The sequence below is a fragment of the Phyllobates terribilis genome, unplaced genomic scaffold, assembly GCF_046119375.1.
Source record: "Phyllobates terribilis strain yellow unplaced genomic scaffold, ASM4611937v1 Scaffold_85__1_contigs__length_6476398, whole genome shotgun sequence".
Lineage (NCBI taxonomy): Eukaryota > Metazoa > Chordata > Amphibia > Anura > Dendrobatidae > Phyllobates > Phyllobates terribilis.
The window spans coordinates 5,980,786-5,993,509 of record NW_027362845.1 but is presented as its reverse complement, the minus strand read 5'-3'; the positions used below and the strand labels follow the sequence as shown (position 1 = coordinate 5,993,509).

The following is a 12,724-nucleotide window of genomic DNA, read 5'->3' as shown; positions in this document are numbered from 1 at the left end:
CTTACAAACAAGCTTTTATAAATGCCTCAAACTTCTAAGTATGAATCAGACCTGAGATCTAACGTGATAGAAGAGGACAGTCCGGTGAAGACGGGAAACATATAGACGGCCGGTGGTGATGAAGTCGGTGACGGACTCTGGCCAAATACGTTTATAGAGCCGTAGTAGAAGATGAAGATTTCGTCTTCATCATAAAGTAGTTATTTCTCGTGTCACGTGTAATCAGTATCTCCTGCAGTATTGCTAATGCCGATTCCAGTGTTGGTAAATGAGATGAGAATTAGCAATAAGGAAGATGAGTCTATGAGAAAGGTATTCACTTACAGATTGTGAGGAAGAAACTGCTTGTTGTCTGTGGCCTAAAATATATAGGCTTTATTAGTAGATGTAAAGAAGAAAACTAGATACTGTAAAACCTAAATCTCCTCAAATGTTTCCCTTATTTTCTCCAGTAATTGTATTATTACACAGGGTTTTTATGACGTTACATCTGCTCAACTTCTCATTCAGGTCTCTACAATATCGGATCCTCTCAGTGAATATCTTCTATATAAGAGAATTTTCCTGAACTACGCATCAAAGATGAATATGGACACAGACAAGATGGCTGAGAAAATATTACACCTCACCCTAGAGATCCTCTTCCGGGTTACTGGAGAGGTGAGAGATTCTGATGACGTCACATTACATCATTCTTATGTATGGAAATAACAGATGGACAGAACTGGAGAGGTGAGGACTCTGGAAATATCCGTAGTGAGATTTATGAATGTGTCTCTCCATAATCAGGATTACACAGTAGTGAAGAAGACCTCTAGTGAGCGCTGTCAGGACCCTTTGTTTGAGGGATGGGAAAGAACCCTGAGCCCAATCACGGAGCTTCCACCTCACCACCTGATACATGAGGACATCAATGACCAGAAGATCCTAGATCTCACCTACAAGATAATTGAGCTGCTGACTGGAGAGGTGACACTGCTAGGAATGAGGAATGCTGGGACATTTTATAGTAAAGCTATGAAGGGATTGGAGGGATAACTCTATCAATGTATGTGTCAGGTTCCTATAAGATGTCAGGATGTCGCTGTCTATTTCTCCATGGAGGAGTGGGAGTGTTTAGGACAAAAAGATGTGTACAAGGACGTCATGATGGAGGTTCCCCAGCCCCTCACATCACCAGGTAATAGACAGGACTGAATACACACAGCCTTTAATTGTCTATATGTAAAGAATGAATTCAGTCCCTATATGTGCTTCCTCTAGATCTATCCAGTAAGAGGACAACACCAGAGAGATGTCCACATCCTCTTCTTTCACAGGACTGTAAACAAGAAGATCCCAATATTCCTCAGGATCATCAGGTAGATGGAGAGAAGGTGTCATGAGATCTCTCCTGTGATGTGTATACGGCTGTGAAGGTCTTGTGTTCGGTCTTGTTTTATCCACCAGAATTATATGGTTTATACTTGTATAATGAGAATGGTGAAGATGGCTGGATTAGAGCTGATCGTTGGTGATGAGCGAGTGTATTCGTTACTATTCGCTATACGCATAGATAGTACGGTATTCGGGTTGCTAGTTATATTGCGAGTATTTGTGTACTCGACTCGATATATTCGAATGTCCCGCCCTGCAGTTTTGGCGCCTCCTTTGCCGCCACTAAACATTCTGGGCTTCATAACCAATCACAGTAATGCTTCAGACATCTTGGTTGTGGCATTACTGTGATTGGCTGACCACCCAGCTTCATAGGGTCTATTTAAGCCCTGTCGTCATTTTGTGCACATTGCATCTGGAGCCTGCATTCTATAAGCATAGGGAGAGATTGCTGAGCTGCTAGGTAGAGTGTTTAGGCCTATTGATAAAACAAAAGCCCTTTTAAGGGCTACCTGCAATGTATACAAGTTCTGTGTTTAAAGGAGCCGCTCACTAGCTCCATAATACCATAAAAGAATAGCACCGGTCTATTTTCCCTGCTGTTTTAGGGGTCAGAGCCTACCTTCTGTCCATATTAGTCCACTTAAAAAAGTGTTTTGTGCCCTACTCAAAGCAGTAGTCCAAACATTTCCTACTGCCTGCAACAAAGCACACACCAGGCCATTTTAACCACTATTTTGGCTGTGACTGCTAGCTTGCCTTGTGCCATCAACATCTGAAAATCTGTCAACAAAACCTAAAATGCCAAAAGACTGTTGTTAAGGGATGTGTCAGTGGTGCGCGAGAAGGCACTCAGTCTGTGTCAGGTCCGAAGCAGCTTGATGCATCCACTATGTTCATGGAAAAATTTCCCGGTCTGGAACGTAAACGTGTGTGGAAGCCACAAGAGCGAGAACAGATTCTGTCTTGGATAGCAGACAAGGCCTCTACGCATTTGTCAAGCAACAACAAATCTTCCACGACCACGCAGTCTACTGTGGATTCACAGAAGGCTGGCCCATCCAATCCTGAAGCTGGTTCTCCTTCCTCCAACCATTATCAGTCACAGGAGACATATGACCCCAAGCTTGGCCACTCCGAGGATCTGTTTGGTACGTATCCTTTGGTTGGCTCTGGTCTATCACTGTGCAGCATTGAAGAGGGACAAGAGGAGGTGGCGTGCATTGATGCTTATGTATTTGAGGACCTATGGCCAGAAGAAAGACACTTGGCGGAACATTATTTTTTGTCTCCAGAGGTGGAGGCTGATGATGATGAGACATAGTTGCTATCAGGTCAGCCTACAATGTCAACTGGGAAGGAGGATGAGATGGAAGATGAGGTAGTCTATGATGAGTCCACTGATCCGACCTGGACCATTGGCATGCATAGCCATGACAGCAACACAGAGGAAGATGGATATGTAGCACCAACACAGGCACCAAGGGGTCATGGTTTTCCCAGAGTGAGAACTGGGTCAACTGTTCCCAAGAGCACCCCCGCTGTCTGCCAAGTCAGGGCAAGGGGGCGTTCAGCTGCTGTGTGGAATTTTTTTTCTGAAAGTCCTTCAGAGAAAAACATTGTAGGCTGTAGCATCTGCCATACCAAGTTGAGCAGAGGCCAGGACAAAGGCAACCTACATGCTCACCATCCAAGGCTCAAGTTCGATGCTTGCAAATCTATTCAGGAGACATAAATACAAAACAAAAGACATCAGCCTACCACCTGGATATAGGAGTACTACCGGACTAAGGCACCCTGAAGGAAAAGCTCCTTCAGAGACGGGCCGCCCTCCGGGAAGCCAGTCTTTCATACTCCAGAGAACGTACCATCACCAGGTCACCTAGGATGTTCCTACAAACTTCATCTGCACTTAGGATTTTACTCTGCGTCGAAACTAAAACTCGTGCATTCCACGTGAAATACCTGACCACACTTATTATGAATAAAGTTGTTTGGTCCCTTCTCCCATGGTCTCCGAACGATCCATAGGCCCACCCAGCATAGGACAGAGTAGCCAGCCGTGGCCCACCAATAGAAGCTCCCACCCTGTTGTACACCTCTGTATTAAAGGGACAATGAAGCAGGAAGTGCTCCATGCTTTCCAGCATGTTAGCACAAGCCTCATGGGGGGGCAATTCCTGTCCTCGGAGCTCCTTTACTTCAAATTGCCCCTTACACACAGCTTACCTTGGAAGCAGCGCCAAGTCAAGTCGCAGTACTTCTTGGGGATCCTGCTAGAATTTAACAAACTCAACCCAACCTCCAGATCCCGACTTGGGCAGTTCTTGAGGACCAATGGACTCTGAAAATGAGAAAGCCAGACCCTCCTATCAAGGAGTTTCCTCAGGAGGGACCTCACTCCCCATATTCCCAGACCCCACCGATGGATCATTTTCAGAACCGGGATAACATAAGCCGGGAGATGCCCATGCAGTGTGCGAGGATCTTTCAATCTTCCCCCTGAAGATTGATGGCTGAAACCATCCCTTGCAGGATAATACCCATGAAGGAGCCCTCTACTTCCAGAGGTTTGCCACGTTAACTTTCAAGAAGGTGTTCACTAGGAACACCACGGGGTTCACCATATACAAGCACCCTAGTCTCCTCGTGCGGTAAGTGACCTCCCGCTTGACTAGGTTGTCTATTCCCTCATAACATCTGGAAGAACAGACTGTAGACCCGTGTCCAGAGAGGCTTTTGCAAGACACAGACGCTGCCCAGGTAGGATTAGCAAGGGGAGCAGGAAAGCTTTGCACAGGCCAACCCTTTCCCTCATTCTCAAAGACCAACCCTTCCATTGGTCCACTCTTTGGGCGACATCTTTGATTCTGCCTTCCCAGTTTTTCATGGGGTAAGAACCCTGGCTGAATTCAGTGCCCAGGACTTTGGCGTGTTCTTGGGGTTCGGGGAGGGTGTCCGGAAGATCAAACCCGGGATCTCCGCCTCCCAGCCAGAGACTTTCACACTTATCCTGGTTGACCTTGGACCCGGATGCCTCAGAGTAGCGCTCCACTTCTGACATCACCACAATTGCCTCCTCTTGTGAAGAAACAGAGGGTGACATCGTCCGCATAGGCCACTTCCCTCAAGATAGCCTCCCGTGCTGCCCTGCCCATCCACACCCCTGCCAACGATCCACAATCGATCCTTCTGAAAAAGGGATCAATTGCAAAGGTGTGAAGCAAATGGCTAAGAGGACAGCACTGACGGACACCAGATCCTACCCTGAAAGGTTGTCCAATCCACCCATTTGTTTCAATTGACATTTCTCGTGTTGGAGCTATGATTCATGTCAGTCCACTTGGTGCAACAGCTCTCCAAGGTGTGATCACTTCTTTTTAGATACAGACTAACGAGCTGATCTAATTTGATGCATGTGTTAGTTTTGGAAATGAAAATTTACAGGGTGATTCCATAATTTTTTCCTCAGGATTCAGTGATTCCATAACATAATTTTTTCCCTCTGCTTGGTCTGAAAAATATTACCCTTACTGAGTATCACATTTTTAATCTTGATTTCTTTTAGTGTTTCTTAAAGACCTAAAGTTGCCATTTGAAATGAATTTAGTTTTGTGCCATGTCTATGATCTGCTTTTTTTTCAACATTAAGCAACTGAATGAGCATCCTCCGAGCACAGTGATTCCATAATTTTTGCCAGGGGTTGTACAATGGAATCGTTTAAGAGGGCCTTTGTAGATCAGTTGTTGAAAACATCACCCTCAGATAATGCTGGTGGCAGAGGTACCAGCTCTTTTCAACACCAAGGGATAATGGGGAGATACACGAACCCCAGCTCCAACGGAGGTGGGGGGAAAATGTGCCCAAATTGGCCAATTTTCAATAAACCAGCAAAACAGCAAGGGCTATCTGTGCCTATAAAAATCCCAAGGAGGAATAAGTTGCAGAACATGGTCAAGGGTTACTTTAAGTGACCATACGTGTGTCCTTTCTGACGCTTCAGTTCCCTTTAATTATTGAGTGTCTAAGCTGAACACTTGGCCTGACCTCTCCTTATATGCCTTGGAGGTGCTGGCCTGCCCGGCTGCTAGTGTGGTGTCTGAGCGTGTTTTCAGTTCCGCTGGGGAAATCATCACTGATAGGCGCACACGCCTCTCCACGGAAAATGCAGACAGACTTTGATTAAATTCAACAAGGACTGGATATCTCCACAGTTTGTAATCCTTCCATATGACAGCAAGCCAACCTAAATTCACCAAAAATGCAGATTCATGCTACTGCTGTTAACCTCGCCCCCTTCTCATAAAAACCAGATTCCTTCCTTTGTCAACCGTGACTCAGCCCATAGGGCTAATTTTTACAAACTATGCACATTGTGCAGTGGACAAACCAGGACAGTATTCCTACTCCAGCCTAACTACTATTTGTGATTGGAGGCCTTTGGCATGGTGGCTTCCTGCATCAACCATGACGCAGCCCATAGGGCTAATTTTTACAAACCCCATTCACATTGTGCAGTGGACAAATCTGGAATGTACAGTAGTCCTACCAAACTAATATTTGTCATTGGAGGTTGATGGAGGGACCGCCCAAATGTCCACAGCTGTCCCTCCAAAACGCATGTTACAGAGCCACCTGAGGCCTCTCAGGTAAAAGATCTACATACATACAAGTACGTTCTAGCTGAGCTTGTAAAGTGCTGGGGAATAGCAAACTGAAAATGAATTATGACAGAGGGACCTACAAAATGAATAAGTCAGGGCCCTCCCAATTGTAAAAGGTGAAAAAAAGCCACAACATTATGTGTGAACAAAGGCTAAAAGGATATTTTTTAGCTTTCTCTAGTTTATTTAGCCTTGTATACAAGTGATTGTGCAGGAAAAACTGTTTCTTAATCTTTTTGGCCTGTTAAATGCAATTTAGGTTAGGTTTGGTAGTTGTTCTTATGTGTCTGTAAAGTGGCGTAATACTGCGACAAACTTATTCCCAGAAACCATATGTGAGTCAGAAATGCATGCAGGCACATTCTCCAGGCTCTACCTATTCTGTTTCATCACTTCCCCATCCATTTCAGCCTTTTCCTCAGGCGCCCAGGCCCCTTTGTAGGGTCAAGCAGAAAACTGCTCGCATTTCCCATTGAGTTGCATTGTACTCGCTATTTGGAATGAATACGCGATTATTACAAAGTACTCGTTACGAGTATAGCGATTACGAATATTACGGTACTCTCTCATCACTACTGATCATATATGTGACTTCTCCATCTGTCTGTGACTTGTACAATATTTGTTTCAGGGTGAAGATCTGACCCTTATTAATACTACAGAGACATATGTGAGGGGTGATGAGTGGTGTAAAGAGGAGATTCCTACATATGACTACCCAGGTGAGTAGTAACCACTAAATGCAGAGAAGTCACAGATTCTTCTCAGTCACCGGCTGTGGCTGCTTTATCGGTGGTGTAGTCCGGCCGTATCACAATCGTGTGATCACCATTTTGCCTCTAGACCAAAACATTGTCCTCCACCAAAAACAGTTCAAATGACTTTGGGCATTGAAATCCCTTTTCTGTAGAACTTACAACCTGGAAGATCCACCTACCAACTGAAATTAGAAGATCCTGACTGTTACCTGCCCAGATCTGTAAACTACCAATCCAAAGGACAGCATATGTAGGAAGTGCTGATATCTTATTGGATGAATCTACCTTCTCTCCCTTCTGTGCTGCTGAATGTGCTCATATGGTCCCTAAAAGACCAGATCCAGTCTTTATGACCAAACCTCGCTTTTATGATAGGCAACATTAAACGTGCAGTGAGGGCCAAGTGTGAATTTCTGTATAATAACAACGGAGTTTCCCTTTACCCTGGCTTTTTAATTTCTTTTTAAACCAAATAACTTCAAATAGGTAAAGTATACAAAAAACATTACACCTGTGCTATGATATATCTCTAAGCTGTGAGTGGCTGATGGCTGTAAAAAATGTATTCATGCCTGCAGGAGATATGTTGGCATGACTTGATCCCTGGTTTCATGGATTCACTCCACGTCATAAATTATATTATCGATCCTAAAGAATTTAGATACAATTTATCCTGAAATGGGGAGCAGTACTACTTTCTCTACTCTTCTGGTCAGGACTCATAGTAGCTCCAATGGTCCACCATAAATAAGTGCAACTCTGATTTAGTGTTGGAATTGTCCCCCCCCCCCCCTCCCAAACATACATTCTTGTTGGGGATGTAACGTGTTTTTTTATTCTGTCTTCTTTTTTTTTTACAGGTTAATTCTGTATGATAGTTTGATTGTGGTGGGATCGGCCTGTCTCACTTAACTCTGTAATTCCCTGGTACTCTTTCAAAAAAGGTCTCCATTGTCTCTTCCAAATGCCCGAGTTCTACATTTAAGACACCTCAGCTCTGCAGTATTGTAAAAAGTTCGCATTAAATGTATATTTCTTCTTGATACTCATCTGACAGAAAATATTGGCCCTTACTATAGTTTAAATTGCCAGGAGCTACCAAGATGCATACTCTAATTATCCCAGAGAGGTTTCACCACTAGTTGCTTTTTTTTCTTTTTTTTTTTTTTTTTTTATCTTTCCATTAGACGTGTTATTGTCTATAGTCAAAGTTTTGCCCATCACCCTTTAACCCCTCTACATTGATCTGTACTTACACAAAGACCCCTAGGATTGGATTTAGTGTTGCCTGCTGTTCTGTGGTGTGAGATGACAAGAAGAATAGTCAGGTAGCCGGGTCAGAACCAGGAGGGCAGAGAAAATACAAAATCAGAAGACATAATAGTAGTCAGTAAACGGGCTGGGATCACAAGAAGAAACTAAGAAGAAAATACACAACACGGGAGCTGAACACAGAAGACTTAACCAGCGGAGAGCAAGGCTGTATCGGGCAACTTCCGGCATTATGCATGAGCTTTAGTAGGGTGTGGTGCTTTCCATTTGAGTTAAGTAGGGATCATATTTGACTTTGGAAGAGCGGATTTTGCTGTATTGGTTTATGGAAGCCATGTTTCTTTTCAAGAGTTTTTGAGTCGCTAATGATGTGGAAACCTCTGTTTTTCCATTGACAGATGATGGACCTGAGTGGAGGCTTGTTTTTTGTGAGATGAGTAGGGCTAATTTTTACAAACTATGCACATTGTGCAGTGGACAAACCAGGACAGTATTCCTACTCCAGCCTAACTACTATTTGTGATTGGAGGCCTTTGGCATGGTGGCTTCCTGCATCAACCATGACGCAGCCCATAGGGCTAATTTTTACAAACCCTATGCACATTGTGCAGTGGACAAATCTGGAATGTACAGTGGTCCTATTATTGGTATTATTTTCGCATATTTCATATATGGGAGGCAGAATGGACAAACAGTTGAACACCAAGCTCTACTGGTTCATGCTATGAGGTTTTCTATCAGACTGTCTTGGTGAATAATTCAATATTTTTACATAACTTGCCATTTGTACCAACCGTTTAAGTAGAACTGTTCAAACATATAAATTTCAAGAATATTTTATTCAAATATAATACTTTTTTTTACTTAGCAGATGACTGTACTAGGAGATCAGCGGGACAGCTGACATCTTCAATTTTCAAATCAGATGAGCTGGAGATCTCACAGGATACAATTGAAGTGAATGCTGTTACTCCAAATTTACCATCATCCCTTCACAGCAAAGATCTGTCATCTTATCCTTTCAAACAGGTCCTATCTTCTGATTCATTACCGACTACTAAGGAAAATCAAAGTCACACAATAAGCATTAAAAAACTAACTGCTCCTAAAGCTAAGAAGCCATTTTCACGGTCAGTTTATGGAAATAGTTTTCCTCTCAAAAATTTTTTTCTTAAACTTCAAAAAATTCACGCAGCAAAGAATAGATTTCCTTGTTTCAAGTGTATGAAATGTTTTAATAAGAAAGCAAGTCTTCTTAGTCACCAAAGAACTCACACAGGGGAGAAGCCTTTTTCATGTTCAGAATGTGAGAAATGTTTTACAGGGAAATCAAGTCTTATCAAACATCAGATAATTCACACAGGGGAGAAGCCTTTTTCATGTTCAGAATGTGGGAAATGTTTTAACCGGAAAGCGCATCTTGATAGACATCAGAGAACTCACACAGGGGAAAAGCCTTTTTCCTGTTCAGAGTGTGGGAAATGTTTTTTCCGGAAAGCACATCTTGATATACATCAGAGAACTCACACAGGAAAGATGCCTTTTTCATGTTCAGAATGTGGGAAATATTTTACAGAGAAATCAGATCTTGTTACACATCAGAGAACTCACACAGGAGAGAAGCCTTTTTCATGTTTAGAATGTGGGAAATATTTTACAGAGAAATCAAGTCTTACCAAACATCAGATAATTCACACAGGGAAGAAGCCTTTTTCATGTTCAGAATGTGGAAAATGTTTTAACCGTAAAGCGCATCTTGATAGACATCAGAGAACTCACACAGGAAAGATGCCTTTTTCATGTTCAGAATGTGGAAAATGTTTTAACCAGAAATCAGATCTTGTTACACATCAGAGAACTCACACAGGGGAGAAGCCTTTTTTATGTTCAGAATGTGGAAAATGTTTTAACAACAAATCAGCTCTTGTTAGACATCAGAGAACTCACACAGGGGAAAAGCCTTTTTCCTGTTCAGAATGTGGGAAATGTTTTACAGGGAAATCAAATCTTGTTAAGCACTCGAGAACTCACACAGGAGAGAACCCTTTTTCATGTTCAGAATGTGGGAAATATTTTACAGAGAAATCAAGTCTTCTCAATCATCAGAGAATTCACACAGGGGAGAAGCCTTTTTCATGTTCAGAATGTGGGAAATGTTTTAACCGGAAAACGCATCTTGATAGACACCAGATAACTCACACAGGAAAGATGCCTTTTTCATGTTCAGAATGTGGGAAATGTTTTGCCGAGAAATCAGATCTTGTTACACATCAGAGAACTCACACAGGGGAGAAGCCTTTTTCATGTACAGAATGTGGGAAATGTTTTAGCCAGAAATCAAATCTTCTTAGTCACCAGAGAACTCACACAGGGGAAAAGCCTTTTTCCTGTTCAGAATGTGGGAAATGTTTTAACCGGAAAGCGCATCTTGTTAGACATCAGAGAAGTCACAGAGGGGAGAAGCCTTTTTTATATCCTTAATGTAGAAAATGTTTTACTTGAAAAGACACACTTTTAGCAAGAAAAAATCTTGCTAATAAATGAGTGCGTCCTATAGACTGGAGGTAGCTTCCTGTGACCGAGAACAATGAGAGACAGTGTCCTTCCTGATCAGTGAGAGAACTGCTCTCTCCTCCAGCCCCACACTTATCTGATTGGTGCAGAGGAGATGAAGGTACCAGGACCTGTACAGAGGCTGCACATCCTGACTGAGCAGCTAAAGAACCTAGCTCAATGACCTTTCAGATTATGTAACACTGTTTTACATATTTTTAAAAGTTGTCAGGTTCCGCTATGAACTGAGCCATTTCTTAATGAGTTTGACCTCCTGAATTCAAATTGGACAATTGAGTTTTCCTTTTACTGCTACATATAATTAATGATAAAAGTTTCAGTACTTTGAAACATTATTATTCTTGTAAATATACAGATGCAGAATATTTTGTTATGCCACTTTTTTGATATTTATTTAGAGAAAACTTAGAAAAATTCAAATAACTAAAACCTGTCTACCTTATTGCGAATTTTAAACAGTTACAGAAATTGCACTACAAAATTAGTCCTCATTCAGTGACAACTGTTTTTTGCTTGTTTCTTGTACTCCTGTATCGGATCATCTATTAAAATTATGTAATCTGCAAGCATTGATGGATTTCCTTTTTCCTTGATATCTCTTCTCCATAGCTGCAATATCTTGGTTACATCTCTCACCACCCTCGTCTCTCACTACTCCACAGTTTGGTGTAAGAAAATTCTAGAATGTAAGAAATTAATCATTAAGGACATGTTACAGCCAAGATCCTTATATGTTTTGAGGAGAAATAACACCAACTCTTCATAGTTTCTGTATCTGCCCTTGAGTTTCCCAAAACGTTAGTTACCACAAATGCAAATCTAGACCATACAGCCTTTTCCTTGCCCTGCAACAACTGAAGAAACTCCTCATCTTGAAAAAGCTTACAAATCTGAAGTCCAATAAAGACTCAGTCTTTTATATTTGCTTCCAGTGGCGTACCGCCAATGGCGGCAGACCACGCCACTGCTATGGGGCCCGTGGCTGGAGGGGGCCCGTGAGGGCCCCAAGCAGCGTGGAAACGAAGAGGATAGGTGAGTAGGACGTTGCGGCTGCAGAAGAGCGGGTTGCGCAGTGGAGGAGCGGGGCACACACTGTAGCCGGCTGCTGCGGCTACCACGTGTCCCCGCTGCTAAAGGGACATGAATATTATCTCTTCTCCACTCCCATGGGCGTGGAGAAGACGAAATATTCATTCTCTTTAGTATCGGGCACGGAGGAGCGCTGAGCCCCGGCTCCTGCTGTCAGTGCAGAGGAGTGAATGTGCCGGCAGCCGCTCACCTCGGCATCTGAGAGCGCGCACAGCTCAGATGCCGACATGAGCTGCAGCAGACAGGACTCAGCGCTGGAGCAGAGGTGAAGAAGGAAGGGGAGTATAAGTGTTTATTGTTTTGTGTGCAGTGATTGGGTGGTTGAGGAGGCCACACATACCAGGATACTTGGATTGAGGAGGCCACACATACCAGGAATGGGGGATTGAGGAGGCCACACATACCAGGATCTGGGGATTGAGGAGGCCACACATACCAGGATTTAGGGATTGAGGAGGCCACACTTACCAGGATTGTGGGATTGAGGGGGCCACACATACCAGGATTTGGGGATTGAGGAGGCCACACATACCAGGAATGGGGGATTGAGGAGGCCACACATACCAGGAATGGGGGATTCAGGAGGCCACACATACTAGGATTGGGGAATTGAGGAGGCCACACATACCAGAATTGGGGGATTGAGGAGGCCACACATACCAGGATTTGGGGATTGTGGGGGCCACACATACCAGGGATTGTGGGGGCAATACATACCAGGGATTGTGGGGGCCACACGTACCAGGAATTGTGGGGGCCACACATACCAGGAATTGTGGGGGCCACACATACCAGGAATTGTGGGGGCCACACATACCAGGGATTGTGGGATTGAGGGGGCCACACATACGAGGATGGGTAAATTTACCAGTAGCTGCTGCATTTCCCACTCTAGGCATATACTCAAGTCAATAGGTTTTCCCATTTTTATGTGGTAAAATTAGGGGCCTCGGCTTATTTAAAATATACGGTATTTTAAAATCAGTGAG

General features: G+C 43.4%; 1 protein-coding gene across 1 annotated transcript in view; it reads left to right on the top strand.

The window, feature by feature from the left end:
- Nucleotides 1-11,191, top strand: part of LOC141197674 (uncharacterized) — a 53,372-nt gene extending 42,181 nt beyond the window's left edge. The window contains exons 6-11 of the mRNA XM_073662761.1: nt 511-660; nt 790-969; nt 1,060-1,180; nt 1,264-1,361; nt 6,674-6,764; nt 8,941-11,191. Coding sequence (XP_073518862.1) covers nt 511-660; nt 790-969; nt 1,060-1,180; nt 1,264-1,361; nt 6,674-6,764; nt 8,941-10,553 — 2,253 coding nt within the window. The 3' untranslated portion in view covers nt 10,554-11,191. The remainder of the gene's footprint in view (nt 1-510; nt 661-789; nt 970-1,059; nt 1,181-1,263; nt 1,362-6,673; nt 6,765-8,940) is intronic.
- The last annotated feature ends 1,533 nt before the right edge of the window (nt 11,192-12,724 follow it).